Source organism: Podarcis vaucheri (assembly GCF_965113315.1).
Source record: "Podarcis vaucheri genome assembly, chromosome: 14".
In the NCBI taxonomy this organism is placed as follows: Eukaryota; Metazoa; Chordata; class Lepidosauria; order Squamata; family Lacertidae; genus Podarcis; species Podarcis vaucheri.
In genome coordinates, this window is record NC_138752.1 from 52,295,833 (window position 1) to 52,318,911 (window position 23,079).

At 48.9% G+C, this 23,079-nt stretch overlaps 1 protein-coding gene across 2 annotated transcripts; it reads left to right on the forward strand.

Moving 5' to 3' along the window:
• Nucleotides 1–414: 414 nt before the first annotated feature.
• Nucleotides 415–22,490, forward strand: BRAT1 (BRCA1 associated ATM activator 1). 2 transcript variants are annotated; one of them, XM_082199712.1, is made up of 14 exons: nucleotides 415–789; nucleotides 1,047–1,237; nucleotides 3,485–3,639; nucleotides 4,502–4,649; nucleotides 6,089–6,461; nucleotides 8,043–8,162; nucleotides 9,877–9,968; nucleotides 10,565–10,671; nucleotides 11,112–11,298; nucleotides 13,170–13,249; nucleotides 13,580–13,682; nucleotides 15,495–15,593; nucleotides 19,078–19,259; nucleotides 20,802–22,490. In XM_082199712.1, exons 2-14 carry the CDS (start codon nucleotides 1,111–1,113, stop codon nucleotides 21,513–21,515), a joined length of 2,487 nt encoding a protein of 828 aa, XP_082055838.1. In that variant the 5' UTR covers nucleotides 415–789; nucleotides 1,047–1,110; the 3' UTR covers nucleotides 21,516–22,490. The 2 variants fall into 2 exon arrangements, with proteins under 2 accessions (XP_082055838.1, XP_082055837.1); XM_082199711.1 differs by having other exon boundaries at nucleotides 415–716.
• The last annotated feature ends 589 nt before the right edge of the window (nucleotides 22,491–23,079 follow it).

The following is a 23,079-nucleotide window of genomic DNA, read 5'->3' on the forward strand; positions in this document are numbered from 1 at the left end:
TGTAACACTCACAGACATCTGTCTACCATAACTTGGTTCCCTCCAGATGTTTTGGACTACGACTCCCATCAGCCCCAGCAAGCTACCACAGGCCTTATGGGCATAGTCGCAGGGGCTGATGGGAGACGTAGTCCAAACCGTCTGGAGGTTGGAGTAATTCTCTCTTTATAAACCTCTCTGACCCGATTCCGGCAGATCCCTCTGGTGCAACCCATGCCCTGCAGTGCCGCTTCGGAAAAAGGCTCTCCTTGCTCTCCACAGATGCTTTGGCTAGCGAGCCTGCAGAAACTCATGCCAAGTACTGGCAAGGCAGGAATGCGGGAGGCTTCGATTGCGCTACTGAGCATGCTCACTGCCGGAGATGAACTGCGCATGCCCAGTAGCGTTTGGAAGGGAAAACGGGGGCAGGTAAGGTGTTTGCGATAGCAGCGCGCGGGGATTCCATTGCAACCCGATCCAAGCCACGTTTGCTCGGAGAGCAAGTCCCGTTTGGTTCAGCGGGGTTCCTCTCCAGGATCGCGGCGTTTGCATGCTTGCTTGGTGAACTCTCCAGAGATTCCTGTGGCTTATTCCCAATTAAAGCAGAAGTGCTAGGCGCACAAACTGTTGGGGAGGCTAGTTCTGTGGAAGGCGGTGGCACTTACTTCTGAGTAATCACTGATCGCGCCGGCCGAGCTGTGCGTGCGGAGAGCTGCATTCTTAGGGGACCCCGAGAGGTGCACTTACTGTGCTTGATAATAAACTCAAGCTGAACTCGTTGCTGCTGCCGCCTTACTTCTGAGTAAGCAGGTACAGCACTGAGCTGCAATGCTTTGATCACGGAGCAGGAAAGAAGGGGCTTAATGGAACCTGTGAGTCCCACCCCTGATGCTCCCCAGTTTTAGTCAAGTTCACCTCCGTAGCCCTCAAAACAGCAGCTTTGGGTCCGATCCTAAGAGAGAGTGGGTGAAACTTGAGTACAGTTGGGACACTAGATTTAAATGCAAGATCCCATGTTCCGGTTTAGTTTCCTCTTCAAAAACAACATGTTTTTTCCTGCGTTGTAGGTTCTGCCTTGTTCTTACACTCTTTCATGAGGAAAAAAACAGAACGGAAAAACCGAGACTCGCCATGGATAGAAAGTGCTCTCAACTTCTGCCTTCAGTATGTATGATTCTGGCAGATCCCAGGCACCCCCTTTCGGATGACACTTGTTTGGAAAAGTTGCTGGATTGGTTTAAGATGCTGATCAACACTGGTAAGTTCCATGGTTAGATGTTTGTTTTGTAAGGCTTCTCTAAAGCATCACACACGTGTGGAGAGGAACTCACCTCTTGAAAAAAACTAAACAAGGGGCCTTGAGACTATGTGGCCCTCCATATCCCATCAGCTTGGAAGGTGGTGGACTGTCCTGCCTTAGACGTTTTTTAACAGAGGATGGGTGACCATCTACTATTCATTATCTGGAGGCTGAAGGCCAAGAACATCTGGAGGGCCACAGGGTCTCTATCTGGGGCTTGTGATTTTGGCGTTAAGTGGTATAGAAATAGTTTAGTTATTGCATTTGTATCCTACCTTTCTAAGGAACTCAAGGTGGCATACGTGGTTTTCTCTCCCCTCCCCCCTTCATTTAAGCTCCACAACAACACTGTGAGGAAGGTTAGGCCGAGAGGCAGGTCATCCGGTGAAATTCATGGCTGAGTGGGGGTTTGAACCCTGGTCTCGCAGGTCCTAATTCAACACTTACAAATATCTAACCTAGAAAAGAGATCATAAAGAGGTGATAGCCAGATTATTTATACCCCGCCCATCTGGCTAGGTTTCCCCAGCCACTCTGGGCGGCTTCCAACAGAATATTAAAAACAATACAGTGTACCATAACCAGACACTGGAGAGACCTGTCAGGAGTAAGCATGGACCAGTGGTACCAAATAGTATGGGAAACAGCCCTACTAGAAAAATTAACTAACAAACTGAAACTGACACGGGGACAAACAGAAGAAGACGCCTTCACCCCTGTATGGCTCCCCTTTATCACATACACAGCCCAACAGGACAGTGACAATAATCCACCAACAGCATACAAATCAATATGGCTAACCTGATCCAAAAAACACACACACCTCACTCACACACGAAAACAAAGATCACCACAGCCAATCACAAGCAAACAATCACACCCTAGGCCAACCCCAACCTCTCTCACCAGCAAAGGAACACAAGTGAACAACACAAGCAACACCGACACCAAACTCTACATACATTAAACATAATAGAAACACCACCACCCGATCCCACCCCTATCCATCTTCCCTCTCTCCACCCCCTTTCTTTTTTTCTTTTTTCTTTTCTTCTCCCCCTAATGCCTCAACAAATGAAACGGATTTGTAAAAATGTTACATGAAAAAATATATATATACGAGGCACTACACTTCTGTAAAACAAGAAAATCCTGAATAAAATATATATTAAAAAAACACAACAATACAGTGTCAGACATTAAAAACTTCCCTAAACAGGGCTGCCTTCACATGTCTTTTAAAAGTAAAATAGTTGTTTATTGCCTTGATAGGAGGGCATTCCACAGGGCAGGCGCCACTACCGAGAAGGCCCTCTGCCTGGTTCCCAGTAACCTCACTTCTCGCAGGGAGGGAACCGCCAGAAGGCCCTCAGAGCTGGACCTCAGTGTCTGGGCTGAATGATGGTGGTGGAGACGCTCCTTCAGGTATACTGGATCGAGGCCGTTTAGGGCTTTAAAGGTCAGCACCAACACTTTGAATTGTGCTCAGAAACGTACTGGGAGCCAATGTAGGTCTCTCAGGACTGGTGTTATATGGTCTCGGCGGCCGCCCCCAGTCACCAGTCTAGCTGCCGCATTTTGGATTAATTGCAGTTTCCGAGTCACCTTCAAAGGTAGCCCCACATAGAGCACATTGCAGTAGTCCAAGCGGGAGATAACCAGAGCATGCACCACTCTGGCGAGACAGAAAGTGAAACCAGTGTTCCCCTGCCTGGTGCAATCTGCCCACCCGCCCACAATGTTGTTGGACTCCAACTCCCATCAGTTTCCAACCAGCATGGTCAACTGTCAGGGATGATAGGGGTTATTGTATAAAATGTAGTGAGGGAGCCAGTTTGGGGAAGCCTGCTGTAGTTGATGGAGCAAATTTGCAGCTCCAGAGAACTCAAAGCAGCTGGTTCAAATAGCAAGAAAGGAGATTTCGCTTTAAATGTTAGGAAGCACTTCCCGAGGGTATACGGTGTGGAAGGCTGGGGGCATGTGAAATTTCTTAATAGGTTGAGACTGTGATTCCAGGTAGGGCTGAGGAAATCCCCAGCCTTAAAATACGGAGAGGCAGTGCAGAGAAGACTAAGCAAGGCAGCTTCCTATTGCATCACTAGGCCTTAATTCTGAGTAGACCGCAGAGACTTTGCACCACATAAGTTTTGTCTTCTGACTAAACATCTGGTCATTCCCTTCTGGCTCCTCTTTCCCCCCTCCCAGGATCCAGCCTGCTGCTGTTAGAGGAAAACCCGTGTTTGAAAGAGCTGGTCCTGGCTGTGCTCAGACAAGAGGAGCCAAATCCCACCATCCTTTCCTTCGTCCTGAGGCTCACTGGGATATTTGCTGCCTCTGAAAGTAGTTTCCAACACCTGCAGGTCAGTGAAGCCTTTAGTACCAGCTTGGCTGCAGGAGTTGCTGGAAGGAGGCGTACAATCGCCACCCAGCCGTCTTAGGAAGTCCAGATTTATGTGGGCTTACTCCTTTTCTTCCCCTGAAAATGCCCCACAAGGCAGTGGGAGGTTTGGACCTGAGTTTTCCTTCCCCTGGATGGGCTCCCTTCCCAGGTGGACGAGCCCCATCTTCCCCTCACTTCCTTCTACAGTACCTGCAGAAATTGAAATTGAAATACTTTATTGTCACTTGTACAACTTGTATACAGTGAGATTACACAAGCACCCCCCACTCAGCTCTCTTAGTCTTAATTCCCCTCGTTTACTGACGCACACCCACCAAACCCAAAAGTCAGTTGCCCTGTTGTTATCTTTTCATTCAGCAACCTAACAGCCCACGGATAGAAGCTGTACTTTACCCTGTTGGTGCAACTAATCCTGCTTCTATATCTTCTGCCTGAGAGCAGGAGATCAAGAAAGTGCCGGCCAGGGTGTGAATCATCCCTGATAATTTTCCTCAACGTTCTTCTTCTATTTCATCCAGCGGATTCACAGGACAGCCCATAATATCTTGTGCTGTATTCACCACTGCCTTCTTGACCGTTGGACCCGCTCTTGGTCTTGCCGGCTCCATCCACCAGAGCCTGTCTTTGCATGCAGGGGAAGCCCCTAACTCGCTGAGGGTTTCGGACCCATCGGTCCACCCCTTAAACTATAACCACCTACAAAGCACAAAAGAGCAGCGCTAGGTTGCATGTGTTTCAGGATTTCCCCCCACGCAGAAATGGGCATTAGTCATAGGTCAGTGACCGTGAGAATCTCCCGCTTTCTCCTGTTCTCGCTTCAGCAGGGAGAAGTCGTCTTTGGTGCCTTTGGAGAAGCGGGGCCTCTGAGCAGTGCATTGTGGGAAGACATGTCCATCCGGAGCGGCTGGGTGCAGGGTGTTTACAGCATGCTGCAGCACTACAGCGCCTTCCAGTTCTTGTGCAACTCTGGTAAGTGCCAAAATTTATACAGCATACCTGGGCCTGCCTCTGAGGCACGAGAGGCATCCGTGTCTGGCCATTGCTCCATCCAGCTTAGTATTCTCTACACTGCCTAACAGCATCTGTCCAGGGTTTTGGAAGAAGGCTCTCTCTGTCTTACTGGAGAGGTGATCTGCTGCTGAATCGTGGCCGCCCCCCTGAAGGAAGGCAGTGGGACCTCCTAAAACTGAAAACCCATGGCTCACCTGTCCTTTGAATCCTGCTGAGAACATCTTAGCTCCCAAACTTGCAGGGTTGGGGAGCCAGATGTTGTAGGACTACATCTCCCATCATCCGCGACAGTTGCTCACACTCACTGGGGCTGCTGGGAGTTGTAGTCCAACCACATCTGGAGGGCCACGGGCTTTCTCCCACTCCGTCTCCCCCTGCTGCCTGGGCTCCCCTTCCTCTGTTGTTTCTCCTCTGTTGGTTTGTAAGCTCCTAGGGGCAAGGCCTTGTCTTTTGTGAAGCATCATGTGCCCTGGTGGCTCTGACATGTAAATCATCACCCTCATCATTCCAGAGCAGATGTCTGGCTTGTAACAATGAGAAAGAGATGGACCTTTGTCTTGGGTCTCGTGCTGCAGCACTCTGATCTCCCCAGCCTTCCCTGGGCCACTCGTTTTCTGGGTCGGCCTGCTTTTGTAATGTCTGCTGCCCCTTATGGCTAGTAGGGTCATTTGTTGGGTTATGGAGCTCACTAGCGATTGGAGAAGCGCTGCTGAACAAATGGAAGCGGCCCTTTTTCGCTTTCTCCCTTTCCGATGTTTGTGCTGTGAGTCCTGTTGCTTACGTAGCCAAAACAGCACCACCCACATGCACAAGGGAAGCACCACCCAGATGAAAATGCTGGATGGGAGCCAGTGTGGTGTAGTGGTTAAGAGCGGTGGACTCGTAATCTGGGGAACCGGGTTCGCTTCCCCGCTCCTCCACATGCAGCTGCTGGGTGACCTTGGGCTAGTCACGCTTTTCTGAAGTCTCTCAGCCCCACTCACCTCACAGAGTGTTTGTTGTGGGGGAGGAAGGGAAAGGAGATGGTTAGCTGCTTTGAGACTCCTTTGGGTAGTGATAAAGCGGGATATCAAATCCAAACTCTTATAGTATTCTCCTTCTTCTTCTCTTTTTTGTTTTGTTTATCACATTGATATTCCACCTTTTCCCTCAAGGAGCTCAAGGTGGTGTAGATGGTTATCTTCTTCCCTGTTTCATCCTTACAACAACCTTGTGAGGTAGGCTGGGCTGAGAGTGACTCACCCAAAGTCACCCAGTGAGTTTCATGGCTGCGTGTGGGATTTGAACCCTCCCTTCTGGTCCTAGCCCAGTGCTCAAGCCACTTCTCATCATGGACAGGGGGCACCTTATTACAAAATTATTCTGCACCCTTCCCTCTCTGTCTCCCTCAACACCAGGTTCCCTAGATGTGATTTTCGCTCTCCAAGGAGACCCGAGCCTGTTTGTTGCGTCAGGAGCCAACCGCCTTCTCGCTCTCGTGCTTATCTTCTCCGTTCAGTCCGAACCGTCCCGCCTCCTCAGCTCGATGGACTGCGATTGGCCGGCTTGCACTCGAATGATAGTTGCTCGCATCGAAGAGTCCCTCAAATCCCACTCGGCCTCCCGGGCCAAGCATTCCTTGCAGTTGCTGACGACGTTGTTTGAGCACAACCAGGACGCCTGGACTGAACTGCTCTGGTCGCGGATCGCAGGAACGGTGGAGTCCCTCCTGACAGAGGAGCCGCTCCAAGTTGGGCACCAGCTGGTGGATCTGTTCCTCAGCATGGCAAGGTAGGCGCCTGCACAGTGGCTTTCATTAATGTGAGGGGAGGCGAAGGATGGAGAACTCTGTGGTTCTCCAGAGATTGATGGACTCCAGCTTCCATCAGCCCCCAGCCAGAATGGCCAGTGGTCAGGGAAGATAGGAGTTGTAATCCAGCCATGGCTGGAGAGCCACCAGTTCCCCAACCTTGATCTATATCAAAGAGGTCTTCCAAGGTTAAAACCAATAGTTTGAGCTATGCTTGGAATAGAATTGGGAGCCATTGGGGAAGAGGAAGACCTGTGGTCCAGCAGCTGCATTGCCAAAAGAAGCTCCAGAGTTCAGTCTCCAACATTTCCAGACCACTGACCAGAAACCCTGGGGAGATGCTGCTAATTGGTGGGAACCTATAGTGGAGACCTGAAGTGAAGGCATGAGGCGGGAGTTGGTAATGCAGGTGAGCTGTGCATAAGCAAGCTGCCAGCTAGCTCTGCCAAGGCTCTTTTTATTAGCACAATATGCAAAACCAGTCAGATACATTTTGGACTGTGCCCTTTACACGTCTTCCAATCACGCGATCGCGGGGGGGGGGGTTACAAAGTTATTTTGGCACCTGTTTCCACCGTGTCATTTCCCCCTTGAACAATGTATAACGAAGGAGACAAAGGGCACAGACAGGGCACAGCAGACCACTAAGAGAGCAAAGGTTAGATAGGGGGTATGAGGTTCAGACAGCTGTGGCTTGTCTGCGGGTGGAAGTGTGCTCCACACCTGACGGTCATTCCTTCAGAGAACCTTTCCCATCCCTTTGGGACAACCTTCTGGGACCAACAAGCTAGTGGTGGGCGGGGCCAGAGCAAAAGTGGGTGGGGCAGCAGGTGTCAATTTTGCCTTTATAGAGTAGGCCAGTTTCTGGACACACTCACACACGGCTCTCTATTCCTGCATCCAAGCAAGCAAGAGGCATCATCAGAGGTCAGGGACACATCCCACTCAGCCAGGCAAAAGTGCTCTGGAGTGAGGAAGTTATGAAGTAGGGTGGCTTGGGGAGAGGCCTTCATTTGCCACAACTCCACCTGCCCCACCCGCCACCAGGAAGGTCACTCATCTAGGAGAAAGAAAACTCAGATTCTAAATCTCCACTACCTTGTGGGATATCTTTAGCAGAAGAAAAGGCTGAGGAGTAAACCCTACACAAATCAGGAGCGGAGTCTCTAAGACTGTTGGCTGGCGCCTTGTACTCCTTCCTGCAACTCCTGCAGCCAAGCTGGTGCCAAACATCTTGCTCTGCTTTCCCTTGGACCACATCAGTGAGGCTTGGCCAGGGGGACGGGTCTTGTCGCCTGGGCAGCCCAGGACCTCCAGACACACTGCCCAAGATTGTGCCCAGAGAGGTCACTTCATTGCTGCTAACACAGCAAAAACAGCACGGGAGGCAAAAGTTATGAGTTCCAGGTTTCTGCAGCCACAGCAGGCGCTGCGATTCTCCAGCGGTTTGATTTCACCCCCAGAGGCACACGCCATGGTCTCTTGAGACAGACTGCTGGCAACAACAAATACATATCTGAAGGTTATGCACGCGCACTAATGCATCTTCCTCCCTCCTGTAGGTCTCCTGCATTCAGCTGCCCCGAATGCAGCCTCTGGAAGCTGGTGGCACTTGCTCTGAAGACCTTGAGCCCCACTCAGTCGGGCCCTCTGGCCTTGGGACTCCTGAAACTGGAAGCCTGGTAGGGATTTGTTCCCTTCAATGTTAAAGCCCAAACCGTTAAGTATTTTGTTCGTCCTTGTTTTCCTTTAACAGATAAAATAATAATAATAATAATTTATTATTTAAACCCTGCCAATCTGGCTGGATTTCCCCAGCCACTCTGGGCGGCTCCCAACAGAAGATTAAAAGCATGATAAAACATCAATCATTAAAAACTTCCCTAAACAGGGCTGCCTTCAGATGTCTTCTAAAAATCAGATAGTTGTTTATTTCCTTGACATCTGACAAGAGGGTGTTCCACAGGGTGGACGCCACCACCGAGAAGGCCCTCTGCCTGGTTCCCTGTAAGCTCACTTCTCACAGTGACGGAACCGCCAGAAGGCCCTCGGAGCTGGACCTCAGTGTCCCGGCTGAGCGATGGGGGTGGAGACGCTCCTTCAGGTCTTCTGGGCCGAGGCCATTTAGGGCTTTCAAGGTCAGCACCAGCACTTTGAATTGTGCTTGGAAACGTACTGGGAGCCAGTGTAGGTCTTCCAGGACCGGTGTTATGTTTTACTATCACGTTTTTTGTATTGCATTAGATTGTTATCAGATGTACCGGTACATTTTTTTGTTTCTTCAGCTTGTAAACCACCTTGAGTATTGTAAGACAGAAAGATGGCATACAAATTAAAAATGATGGTCTCAGCGGCCACTCCCAGTCCCCAGAATCCCTCCTCAAGCCAGCCTTTTCTATGAAGCCATGCTTAACCTCCTAGCTTTCACCCGCAGCTGCAACAAAGTCTAAGGCTGCTACCCATGTGTACCTTTCACTGAGGAGTAAGACCCACTGAAAGCAATGGAACTTACTTCTGACTAAAATGGCATAGGACTGTGCCCCAAGCCCAGGGGAGAGCTGCACGTTCCTTGCTGTTCTTGCCTCTCCTGCTCTCCCACCCTCTCCCCCCTCACAAATTGCCGCTGCAAGCAGGGCTGATACCCAAAACACCTGGCTGGGGAAGGCGGGACTATTGCGTTTGTGCATGCATTTGCATTAATATATGGAATAAAGCTTTGAGGGGAAGTGCGTGGAACAGATCTCGGTGTTTCAGTTTCTGGGAATGGAGTTGAGAGATGATCTAACCTGGGGAGAAAACAGCAAAGACCTGATGAAGATTGCACAGGAGAGGTTATATTTTCTAAGAATCATCCGGAAAAATAATCTCTCAAAGGACCTGTTGATGGCATTTTACCATTGTACTTTTGAGAGTGCATTAACTTATGGTCTCTGTGTGTGGTTTGGGAGCTTCACGGTCGGGGGAAAAGCAATTCTGTCCAGGGTTGTAAAGACTGCAGAGAGAATAATTGGGCGCACTCTTCCCACCTTGGATCAAATCTATGCTTCCAGGTGTCGTAAGAAAGCTGCAGAGATAGTGTAGGATAGTGCACACCCCAAAAATGATCTCTTTCAGCTTCTGCCTTCTGGAAGAAGGTCCAGGGTCATAAAGACTTGGACTAGCCGCCTGAGAAACAGTTTCTGTCCAAATGCGATTTTGGTTTTAAACGCAGTGTAAGGTAGTCTCTGTGGGAGTGTGTTGTATTTAATTATGGGGTATCAGAGTTTTTGGGATCAGAGTTCTGTATGGGACAATGACAATAAAGATGACCATATCGTAACCTACATTAACACCACAGAGATGCTGCCTTGCTGCGGATGCAAGAGAGACCTAACCTGCTCCCTCTCCTCCTTCAAGCCCACAGGCAATCCAGGTGCAAGGTCTGGGCCTTTTGCTGCAGCCAATGGGCTGTGTCTTGAGAGGCGCTTCTCCATCCTTAGAATTCCCAGGTGCGTTGCTGAGTTAGGATGCGGCCTCAGAGCTCAGTGCTACCAGCCACAGTGGCTCGGCTCTTCCTCCGCGGTAGGAGGCAGCAATTGCTTCCGAATAGCAATTGCCGGACGCCACAGGAGGGGAGAGGGCTCTTGTGTTTGGGGCTGCTTTGGGGCTTCCCTTGGGGGCATCTGCATGGCCACTGCGGGTACAGAATTAGGGGGGCTCTTCCTAGTTTCTTATGTGCACATATAGAATTAAGCGGGATGGGTGGGTTAAGGGAGCAAAGTACAGCTAACAGGCCCTGAAATACTTCGCCCGGGCCCAGATCCAAAGAACAACAGGCCTTGCTGGAATGTCCCAGGTGGATTCTGCCCCCTTCTGTTTGGGAGTGCACTGGAGAAAAATTAACCTCTGCCGTCCTGGTACCCTACAACTGCTTTACACTACAACTCCCACCAGCCCCAGCCAGGCTGCTCTAGCTGGAGCTGTTAGGAGTTGTAGTCCAGAAGATCTGGTGGGCACAAGGTTAGGGAAGGCTGCTTTTACTAGCCATTTCAGAGAAGCCTTTTGCTCTGTTGGTGTCCTCCGGCTTCCCTTTCTCCACTTCCAGGTTTGCCGCCTGAATCTGCCTCTCTGGAGTCTCTTCTGTCCTCCAGGGCTTCGTGTGTCAGTTTCCTGTGCCAGACTCTGGCTCATCTGGAGGAAGTCCAGTATGTGGTAAGATCTAGATAAGCAAAGACCCAACCTCCATTGGCTCCTCCTTCTCCCTGTGCTTTTTATAGGGAAAAGGTCATTAGAAGAACTTTTAAGAACTGGTGCCTGTACTCACTTATTTTCCTCTTTCCTCCTCTTCTCTCTTTCCTTTTGTGCTGCATCTTTTACATTATAAGCCGAGTGGGCAGGGACTCTCTTATTATTAATATTTGTAAGCCACGCTGGGAGCCTTTCCTGCCGAAGAGTGGAGGAAAAATCGGCTCTCCAGGCTTTAAATGTACCATCCTTGTGCAGTATTGAGCTGAAACTCTTGAGATGCTGAACTCTGGCTCCCTTACCAAATTTTGCCCTTGTGCAGTGGGGCTGCAGCATTCTCAGAAGCCTGTGTATAAGACACCTCTAGCAAATTGGCTGAGATTGCATTTATCCCTTTTCTTCACCAGGTCTCTCTGGCAATGGAGTTTCCCCACAAGCCTTTGCTCCAGTCCGTGGTGACTGTGCTGCAGTTCTGCCTTGGCCTCGCCATTCCGGTCTCCCCTCTGGCAGCTAAGATCGGCAACTTCCTGGTTGGCTGCTTCCGAGTTCAGCGGGCGGCCCTGGGCCTCCTGGGAGCTCTGTCTCGCTGGGCAAGTAAGTACAGGAAATTTATTACGGTCAGAGACCAGCTTGAGAAAGCAAATGGAACTTCAATCCCAATAGCAAAACAAACATTTAAAACAACACACAACAATGGGTTTTAAGTTTAAAAGTGCGATAGGCATATAAACACATAAAACGCTTTAAAATAGACTACCTTAGAGAAATGACCCAAAGTCGCCCGTGGATCCAGGTTTGGGAATTTTCTTAACAAACTAGATTGAATCGGGGGATGGTTTGCGCCTACAAATCTGTGTGCAGAATCTGGCGACAATCCAGGTCGTCTTGTGGTCTTTGCCTAACAGGAGAAGATTGAATTTTTGCTTTACTGGGAGGTCAGCAAGCCTCATCAGCAGGGGGTCAATGGTTTCTCCCCCTCCCTTGCTATCTCGGTGTTCCCTGTCGATTCCAGGGTGACTGCAGCCCTGCAAGAAACCTCCTGGGAGGCAAGGGAAGAACAAGGGCTCCTTTGATGGTCCTTTCCAGCTTCTCACAGGATTGTAGAGTTGGAGGGGTCCCCATTGGTCATTTAGTTCAACCCCCTGCAATGCAGGAATCTCAACGAAAGCCTTCCTGACAGATGACCATCCTACATCTGCTTAAAAACCTCCAAGGAAGGAAGGAGCAGTCAAATACAACATTCCTTGTTTTCCTAGAGTGGACATGCAGGGGGATGTATGGTCCAGCCAGTCAGAACTTCCTGTTTCCTCCTGGACTGGAGCATACTTCCTCTGGCATGTGACGAGAGGTGGGTGTGACCTCACCTGTGCAGGTAACAAAAGCACAAGGCACACAGCCCTCCTCCCTCCTTCTCCATCTTCCTTTTGTCATCTGAACTTCAGTGACTGCCAGTCTGCAGTCACTGGGATTAACCCCCCATATGGGGTAGATCCACATGTATATATCTTTGTAACTAAGTCTGCCTTCTGGGATCCAACTGTGAAAAGAATATGAGTAAACTACTTTTATATACTTAACACAAGATTGTGGCGTGTTTATTCTTTTAAGAGGGAAATAAGGGATCTTACCAGGAATCTATATTGAGAAGCTTACACAAGCCTGCAACCAGCTACCCGCTGTGCGTTCAAAGGGGAAGGTTAAAACTCTGCTCAGTTATAGAACTTGTTAGCACAAGTTAGGAAGGATATTAATAAACAATATATCCTCTCCTGCCTCCCTGAACATTCCCACACCCACCACCTCCAGAGAGAGTCTTGTCTACTGTCAAATGGCTTTTACTGTCAGAAAAGTTCTTCCTAATATTTAGTTGAATCTCCTTTTCTTGTAACAAGCTGGCTCCATCCTCCATGCGGCAGCCCCTGAGACGTTTGAAGCTCGTAACACAAACACAACAGGTTGCAAAATTAGTTGCATTTTTTATGGTGGGGGCAATTCTAGGACCCCCTCCCTGTTTGAACCACCGTTCCCTTTAAAATAGACACGCATATTCATATTTGTAACTGCCGCAGTGAGTTCCAGAGTTCCGTTTGGTTCTTGGTTATATATTTTTTCCTTAGTGTTGTACAGTGGACACTCGGGTTGCGACCGTGATCCGTGCGGGATGCATGTTCGCAACCCGCGGCACTCGCAACTCACAGCAGCGCATCTGCACACGCACGGGTTGCAATTCGGTGCTTCTGCGCATGCGCAAAGCATGCTTTAGCGCTTCTGCGCATGTGCGAAACCAGGAAGTAACCCGTTCCGGTGGGCCCGTAACCTGAAACAACGCAACCTGAAGAGTCTGTAACCCGAGGTATGACTGTACACCGCCGTGGGATCTTTGGTTAAAGGGCAGTATAGAAATTGCAAAGTAAATAAATAAGTAAATAAAATAACTTCCAACTGTCCTTCTCTGTGTGTTTTAGCTTCAGTTTCTGACGAAGTCATGGAACAAATCTTTGACATCCTCCTTGTGTACCTGAAGAGTCCAGATAGCAGCCCCGCTGTAAGTATGGATTCTTGAGTCGGAAGCAGGAGCTCAAGGTGGGAAACGTTTTTCTCTCCTTCCTTGGTTAATCCCCACAGCAGCCCTGTGAGGGGGGCTAGATAGAGAGGCAGCGACTGGGCCCCCCAAGGCCAACCAGGCAGCTTCATGACGGCTGAGCAGGGGATTTGAGCCCTGGGCTCCCAGGTAGCGGCCAGACCCTCCAACTGCTACACCACATTGGTTCTTGGTTGCAAAAGGAGTGATTTGGAGATGGCCAGAGTAAAAGTACCAGGATGTTGGTCATCCTGGGGGGTTTCTTTCACGGCATCCCCCTTTTCTCTCTTTCAGGTTTTGAAGAAGGCATTCCAAGCAACACTGAAGTGGCTTCCAAGCACCTCGGAAGCATCGGACTCTGCCAGTGACTTCCAGCGGCACAAACAGTTTATCAGAGGTAAATTTGCAAGCCTGTTTCTGGCCTAAGGAGCGTTACAGCCAGTGTACTGGACATCCGGTGAATCTGAGTGATGGAAGATCGAGGACAGAGAAAAGAAATTACAGTGGTACCTCGGTTTGCGAACTTAATCTGTTCCGGAAGTCCGTTCTTAAACCAAAACCGTTCATAAACCGAGGCGCGCTTTCCCTAATGAGGCCTCCCACCGCCGGTGCCCTTCCTCCGTTCGGATTCTGTTCTTAGACTAAGGTAAAGTTCGCAAACTGGGACACTACTTCCGGTTTTGCGGAGTTCGTAAACCGAATCATTCGTAAACAGGGCTGTTCTTAAACCGAGGTACCACTGTACTTCTTTGTCCAGCATGAAGTTAAAGTGCTCACCCCACCCCCACAGGAAGCAGCGATGGTCACCAACCCAGGTAGCTTTAATAATAATAATAATAATAATAATAATTAATAATAAATTTATTATTAATACCCCGCCCATCTGGCTGGGCTTCCCCAGCCACTCTGGGCGGCTTTCAACAAAATATTAAAATACAGTAATGGTTAGACATTAAAAGCTTCCCTAAACAGGGCTGCCTTCAGATGTCTTCTAAAAGTCAGATAGTTTTTGTTCTCTTTGACATCTGATGATAGGGCATTCCACAGGGCGGGCACCATTATCGAGAAGGCCCTCTGCCTGGTTCCCTGTAACTTGGCTTCTCGCAGGGAGGGAATCGCCAGAAGGCCCTTAGAGCTGGATCTCAGTGTCCAGGTAGAACAATGGGGGTGGAGACGCTCCTTCAGGTATACTGGACCGAGAAGAGTAGACAAATTATTGAAGGGAGAGATGGCTCTGGGCTGCCTCCACAGTCAAAGGCAGCGTGGCTTCTGAATCCCAGTCGGCGGAAATCGCAGGCGGGGAAAGGGCTTTTGCGCTCAAATCCTGTGGTTTCCCACATGTGTTTGGTTGACCACCAAGAGAGCATGATGCAGGCTAGATGGGTCACGGGCCTGATCCTGCAGGGCTCTTATTAGATTCTTACTTATGGCAGGGGTGGGGAATCTCAAACCCAGAGCATGAACCTGCTGTAAAAAAAGCCACACTGTTTCCCTTCATTTGTGATCTTCCTTCAGAGAGTTCAGTGTGGCCTGGGGACTTTCACTTGTTTTCGCCCCCGGATGCAGATGGGGTTGTAACTTACAGTGCCGTCCTACTCAGAAGTGACCCCCAGGTAACAGAAGTCACTGGGTTAAAGCTGACCGAAAGTCCAGAGGCAGCATTATAATCAATTTACAATGGGGTGGGAGGTATATAGGCTATGAAGGAGTTGCTCACACATTTATTGGCAGCTGCACAAGTTATGATAGCTAGGAGGTGGAAGGGGCAAGCAGAACATAAAATGGAAGAACGGTATAAAGAGGTGTGGGGTATAGCTATTAATGATAAATTGACATGTGCCATTAAGGTAAGATGTGGAATATGCAGGAGAAATGATTTTGAGGAGATACGGAGGGTGTTTGTAGAATTTGTACTGTTAAAATGGAAAGGGGGTCAAACCATCGCAAGAGGTGTTGAAATTTTGGGAGGCTGGGTAGTTACATTGGAATGGTCTCGTGGCGGGGAGCACATTTTTATTCTTATTTATTTATGATGATAACTTTGTCAAAATAAAATTAAAAACTAAAAAAGGGGGAAAAAGAAGTGACCCCCATTAAGTTCAATGGGACTTTACTCACAATGTGTAAACTTGGCAGACTTGATGTTGTTTTATAAGCAGCAACAGTTCTGTCTGTGACGCCGTCTCTGTCTCCCACCCCCTTGGAGCAGACTTGCTGCCCGTCTTGCAGAAGCGCATGCACAGCCCCAGCTGGGAAGTGCGCGACTCGGCCCTGGAGCATCTCACGCAAGCGATGAAGCGCCTGAGAGGTAAGTGCAGGGAAGGCAGAACCTGTAGGCAGGGAGCACAGCTGGGTGGCGAAGGAGCAGTCCGCCTTAGAAGCACAGAATGAGTGGCAGGGACCCTGTGCATCCTCTGGTCCAACCTGCTGCAATGCAGAAATCTTAACTAAAACATCCGTTCCAGACGGCCATCCAGTCTCTCTTTAGAAATCTCCAAGGAAGGAGAGTCCACAACCGTCAATGGGCTTGATGAGCTAAAACAGGAGACAGGGCCGTCTTTACCCAGGGGTGCAAGGGGTGTGGGGCACCCAGGCGCTGAATTCTGGTGGGCGCCCACCGCTCGCCACTGAAGCCACTAAGCTCTTAACTATCTGCCTGTTACGAAATAATAAATAATTTTGATCGAGCTAGAAAAACAAAACACATATATACCTAGGTATTACCGAAATGCATGCCTACTGTTTCACTAAAGGACTTACAACTTTGTGCGCTCATTTACCAAATATGCGCCGTGCCAGCAGTGGCGCTTGTCAGACTCAACGACAGCGCTTGTCATTCTCAACGGTGCCATGCACACGAAATTGACTAAATTTGGGGGCACTGGGCAGATCTTTGCAGCGCATATGCTAAAGACGGCCCTGGCAGGAGAGGAGGACTGCTGGCCCAACCCGGTCTGGCAGACTCGCTGGGACATTTTGGGCTAGCCCTGCTCATCTGCTCTACACTTAGTGTCATGTGTGGTGGCCAGGCTAGGTGGGCATGATGGGAGTTGTAGTCCAAAACAGCTGGAAGGCTTGATTAATCCTTGCATTCACTGCAGTTTTAGAGCGGTGGGGTGTTTTCTCCCCTAAAAGCTCTGGGAAGATTGTTTTCATGGCTCCCTGTATTATAAAAAATATTTCAGGAGCCATGCTGCTATCTGCTAAGATAAGGCTTTCGGTTTCATGTGTTTTGTGCGTGTTGCTACGGAAAGGGTGTTTTAGTGGACCTGTGTTTTAAATTTCTTTTAACCAGTACGTCACCCAGACAACTTCACTTATTGGGTGAATTATAAACGGAGTCAGTAAATAAAATGCATGCATTGATTAGGGGTGGAGAAGGAGGGAGAGTGGGGAAGTGGGGGGCTCTCACACTTCATGAGGTTCTGGTTGGGGTCTTTTTCTGCCCATGAGCTCCCGGTTAGCTGACACTTCCTTGCCAGGAATGTCTCAGCAAAAAGAATCCCTGCCCCCACCCCTGCCTTTGAGCTTTGCAATGACAACATAAGGGGAGTCTGGCTGCTGGACCAGGCAAAAGGCCCATTGAGTCCAGGATCGTGTTCTCGCAGTCGGTCAGCTCATAAGGTAGACATGAGTAAAAGAAACTTCTCCCTTTTTGTGATTCTCAGCATCTGGCAATCAGAGGCGTACAAACCATCTACAGCTTTAGTCCCCCGTGATTTTGCCGCTCTGTTTTATTTTTTTTTTTATAATCATATTTATTAAAATTTCCAATAATAACAGAATAGGAAAATAAGAAAGATAAAGGAAAGAAAGAAAAAGAGAAACTAACTTAGACCCTTCTTTTCATAACCTTCTTTCTGGGACTTCCTCCTTCCCCTCCCGATTGTATTCCCCTTTATCTAAGTTGGTTCCACAAGTTCTCATCCCCAATTAAACCTAATATATTATACTCATAAACCAATTTAAATTTACACCATCTTAGCATCACTCCTCGTCTTATAATAGAACAAAATTTTCCCCAAGATCCGCTCTCATTTCTTCCACGAGTTCCCCCTTTCTAAAAAAAAGAAAAAACAGAAACGTAAAATATCAAAGTTATAAAGAATATAAGATAGAAAATATAGAGAAATTCAAAAAGTTGGTTACAAAGCCTTTGGATTCTAAGGTTCCCCCTCCCTTCCCCGGTTTTGATTCCCCATGTCCATTTGTCTGTATGTTGTCGGCCTGGAGATCTTAAGTCCACAGCCAAATTTATCTCAGTCCATCATGCTGTTTTCTTCGGATTTGATTGTCTTAATGATGTTTAACGTCGAAAATCCAATCTAATAGAGGCCTTTAATTTTCTTTAATCTTTTGTTGCTCCTCCCATTATTCTTTCCGTGTCGTATTCAGTCATCTACTCTTTTATTTCTTGGTTTCTCAGGTTTCTGTCTTGTTCAGCTGCCAAAACATTCTTGTTCCAAAATTTAACGTCTCTACAGAGGTTTGTTATTCAGGGACACAGACTTACGTCCAGTTCCTTTCTTGCTTCAATAGAAGATTCTATTGTGTTATAGTCACCTCTGTAGACAAAATAATATTTCAGTTCTGCAGCTTTCCCAGGAGATAAGACCTTTACACATCCCAGAGTAGTTTTCCACATACGACACTTGTAATGTCCCGAATCCCCTCTAGAGGGATTACAATAACTTTGTATCCTCTAATCCAAAAGTCAATTTGTTGTTTCTTTTTCCCGACAGTTTATATCCATATTTATATCAAATTGTAACAAAATTAACCAACAAAGAACTTGTAGCAAAGTCCTCTTTATAATTTCCAGTTTTGACAGCTCCTTTGACAGCTGTCAAAATCTCCATCTCTCTTCGCCAGGCTGTCCGAATCGCCCCGGTTCCCAGGGGGGGGGGGTTGCTTTTTCCTCACCCTCGACTCCTCTCCTCCAGCACAGTTCTTATAATTCACATCGTGGAGTTGGTAATTTTTATCATCAATAAGCTTCTGAATAGATCTTGGTTTCTCAGTCCTTGTTTTAGCATGTTTACAATCAGGGAGGGGACTGACTTCCTTTTTTGGATCCCCTCCCGCTCGTGCCAAATCCGGAAAAAATTTTCTTTTTTCCTCCTTTTAAACCCGGTTGCCCAATTACTCACGGGTTGTTGATCAATTGTCCGAATTTCCTTTGGAAGAAGCCAGCGCTCTCCGCCGAATGGCATGCGGCTGCGCCCGGCAGGGGAAGCGGAGGACTCAAAGCACCACGCTACTCCCCGGCGCCCGATCCGTAGCCTTTAAAAAGGCTCTTTCACAAGCCGGGAGAGCGATAACGGTGCCAGCCGAGTCACCATGTCCACGGGATCCGTTCCCGTGGTTTCTAAGGGTCCCCGCGTCGCCGGCGCGGTAGGACCCAGCCCCTGCCGAGCAGACTCCCTCCGGAGCTCGGAGGGAGTCCGCCATTCGGCGATGGCGCCAACCCGGAAGTCCGATTTTGCCGCTCTGTTTTAAAGCCATTCAGCTTGGTGACTTTAAATGCAAGCCAGAAGCAACTGCGACAAAATGTTGCAGCGCGAAGTGCTTCCCTGTTCAGGATTCCAGGCAGCAGTACAACTGATGGAGCAAATTATGACCTCTGTGTGCTGCGGGGGCCAGTCTGGAGACTGTGAGCCTTCCCAGGAAGCCTGTGTGCACTTGGCAAGATCTGTCCGGACGGCCAGGCATTTGCTTTAATGGTAGGGACAGAGGGCTGATGGGATCAGGCACTGTTTATTTCCCCCCTTTTTGTTTTCATCTCTGCACAGGACAGGAGTGGTTCTGGCAAGAGCTTCTCTCTTCGGAAGTGCTGCCGCTGGCAGAGGGCCTCCTGGCCGACCCAGAGAGCTACGTGCGAGCCAGTGCGGTGGAAGCCTTGGGGCAGTTTTCCTTGCTTGCTAGCGCCGACTCGAAGAAGCCCGGCTCAGAGAACAATGGCAGCAACAAAGAGGTACAGTCCTCTTTGCTGAGCACGTTTTTGTCCCTGCCTTTTCACGTGGCAAGGCAGGGGGGCGGCATTCAGACCGGAAGACTACAGCTCTGTTTACGGGGTGGGGGGGGCGCTTTGGATGGGTTTCCCTTGAAAGGGCAGCCTAGAAATGCAGTCATATCTTAGAAGTCGAACGGAATCTGTCCAGGAAGTCCATCTGACTTCCAGAACGTTTGAAAACCAAAGTGCAGCTTCTGATTGGCTGCGGGAAGCTCCTGCAGCCAATCGGAAGCCCCGCCGGACATTCAGCTTCTGAAAGAATGTTCAAAAACCGGAACAGTCACTTCCAGGTTTTGATCGTTCGGGAGCCAAAACGTTGGAGAACTAGGCTGTTCAACTTCCAAGGTATGACTGTACTATGAAGCAATGGATAGGATATTGAAACACAATCCGGCTGCTAGGAGGTCGGTAGGTGTGCAGCGATCGGAGCTCATCGCACCAATCTTACACCAACTGCAATGGTTAGTTCTTGAGTTTCTGGGCTCAGTTCAAAGTGCTTTTAGAATCACAGAATCTTAGAGCTGGAAGGGACTCCCGAGGGTCATCTAGACCAAAGCCCCTGCAGTGCAGGAATGTCAACTTAAAGTATCCCTGCCACGTGTATGAAACCTTGCAGGGTGCAGGGTGTTCAGTGTTCCATGGCCTTCGCCAGAACACTCCATTCTCTCGTCCCTCTGGTTTTCTCTTCACCCCCTCCCCCCAAAAAATCAGCCAACATAAAATGGCCACTCATCACACTCAGTCCTCACTGGGCTGTTTGGGCCCCACCCCACAACTTTAGGGTTCAACATACCCTGCAAATTCTTCTTTGTATTTCTGCAGACCTTGTGGCGTGGTGATTTTGGCTGTATAAGGAGAATGGATTTGGCTGTAATAATAATAATAATTTTTATTTATACCCCGCCCTCCCCAGCCAAGACCGGGCTCAGGGCGGCTAACAACCGATATAAAAACAAATTGATTGAAATACAACTTAAAAAACAAGATTAAAATACAACATTAAAATATTAAAACATTAAAATGCAGCCTCATTTCAATGGAAACTCAAATCAAAAACTTTTTTGGGGATGAAAACGTCAAATCTTCACCAAGGCTAACTATCCAGACTGGTCCTACATGGACCAGAAAAAAGCCAGGGAAGTCCCAACATAGGAGTTCCATCACAGGAGGAGAAAGGGAAAAAGAAAGAGGGGAAGGAAATCAAAGTGATTCCAAGCCAAAGGCCAGGCGGAACAACTCTGTTTTACAGGCCCTGCAGAAAGAAATCAGATGCTGCAGGGCCCTGGTCTTATGAGCCAGCGTTGAAAAGGCCGTGGCTCTGGTTGAGGCTAATCTAACTTCTAACTTGTATAAGGAGAATGGGTTTGCTTTGGTAGGGGAAGAAATGCGCACCATGTTTCCCTGGTGCCGCAGGAGTTAACACGATGTGGGTTTCTCCCCCCACCTAGCATAGCTTGCAAACAGTGTTCAGATCCCCCCCATCTCTTCTCCTTGTCCTTCAAGGCCAGCGTTGGGGCTCGCTTGCAGGAAATCCTGTCTGCTGACTCCGAAGGCTTCCCCCGCAGAGCTGTGATCCGTGTCTTCATTGACTGGCTACGGGACGGCCACCCGGAAGTCCTGGCTGACCCTGAGCAGTTTGTTTCCAGAGTGATCCAAGCCGTGGACAGAGACTTGGACTGGGAGGTCAAGGTCAACGGCTTGGAACTGGCCAAGGTTTTTGCTGCCCAAATGTCTGGCCGGCTTCGGCTCTCTGACTGCCCGTACGCCGCTGACTCATCACCTGCCAGCCAGGCTGCCCGTCGCCTCAAATTGCTGGAGGCGTTTTGCCGAGTGAAGCTCTTTGAGTTCCTCTTTGGAGCCCTGTATGACTGCGACAGGCCAGTGGCGCTGAAAGCCTGCGAGATCCTTTTAGCCGTGAAATCCAAGATTTGCAAAGACAGTCGCCTGGAGGAGAGCAGCTTGGAACTGGGCAGCACATCTCAGCAGCGGGAGGAGAAACAGAGGGAAGAATTGATCCTTCCTGTTGGAGAGTCGGCTAAAAGGATTTCCCAGGATCCAGAGTGCCTGATCCTTTTCTTAGAGACGACGGACCTGGAGGGTTTGCAGAGATCTTTAGACAGGAGCAGCGATCACCTGGAAAAGAGCCCCCAGTCGCTCTTGCAGGATATCCTCTCCGCTGCAGGGAATACGGAAGATAATGAAGCAGATTGCTACTGACAGCTTTCCAAAACGGAATTGATCCTTGGGGAGGGCTAGACCCTGCCGACCCTCCCCTGACCCCAGGAACTTAAAAGGCCACTTTGCAAAAAAAACACGTCTTCCTGCTCAACGGGCACCGTCATGTAGGGATTACTATGAAACCCATCTGGAGGAAGACAGCTCTGATGCAAATCTGAGAAGGGGGGGGGGGCGGGAATCAAAGTGGAGCTAAAACTCACACATGAGAATCAAGAGATGCCCAAGCCAGGAGTGACTGACGAGATTATGACAAGTGCATCATTGATGATTTGTAGAACATCACCAAAGTCAAGTGAGGAGGTTGTGGCCCTTCAGATGTTGCTGGACTGCAACTCCCATCATCCCATGCATCTTATGGGAGTCGGGGGTCCAGCTTTTGGGGGGGCACTCACTCCTCCCCCCTGGTTTTAAATGCAAAACTCAGTCAAACTCTATGTAAAAAGGTGGATCCGCCTTGAAATAAGGAAACTGCGTCGCATTTAAAACCAACACCACACAATTAATAAAGTCTTTGGGAGCCCATACTGCCGAAAGCTTGCAATTTCTAATGAACAAACTGTTCAGCGCAGATACTGAGAAGTTTCAGGGTGGATCTGCAAACGACATGACTGGATTTTGTACTTGTGCGCAGTGAGAGTTCCTGACGTCTCCTTTCGATGCACACAGTCGTGCGTAAGCAGCGTTTGACTTCCAAGTTCAAGTCTAGAGGCACTGCGTGTCCCTTTCAGACTTAAGGCACAATTGCACACGGGCTTCCAAGTGTTCTCTTTGGCCGAGCAGCTTTGTACCTTTATAACTCAGTCCTCCCTTTTGAAAGCATCGCAGGCAGGTTGGTCCATTTGAGTTTTAGACTCGTTAGTTACTGGCTGTTGCCTTTGCAGAGCAAGGGAACAGGTTGGCGAGGAAGGATTTGTTTTATTACCAATTAAAGTTTGTTTTTAAAAAAACACAAAAGTTTTTGTCAAGCTCAGACTGGATGGCTTGTCTATACATGTTCCAAACCTTGCTTTCTGCGGCTAAGATAGTAAGTTCTTTCAAGAAGAGTTTTTGGGGAGGGCCAGCTTTGAATGCAGAAGGCCTGCAGGTGTCAATCTTTGGCATTTCCAGGTAGGGCTTGGAGAGACCCTTCTGACAACCTCGGATAGAATCTGTCATTCAGTGTAGACAGCAGTGGGCTGGATCGATAATGGTCCCCCTTGCTATAAGCTTCTTAAATTGCTAAGATGTGGATGCATTCTGAGTTTGGACCATGGGTGTAACCAAGGGGGGGGCAGGGGGGCAGCTGCCCCACATAAATCAAGTAAATCAATAAAAATGCTTAAATTAGCAGGTTCTTGCCACCTAACATGAAGCCTGCACCCCACCCCCCACCCCCAAAATTCCTGGCCTATGCCCATGGTTTGGAGGCCAGCTTACCAAGAGTTTTGGGGGTTTGAATGATGCTAAGCCTGAAACCTTCAACACACTCGCTAGGGAGCAGGCCCCATTGCACTCAGTGGGGCTTGCTCCTGAGTAAACCTGTTTATGCTTGCACTGGAAGAGC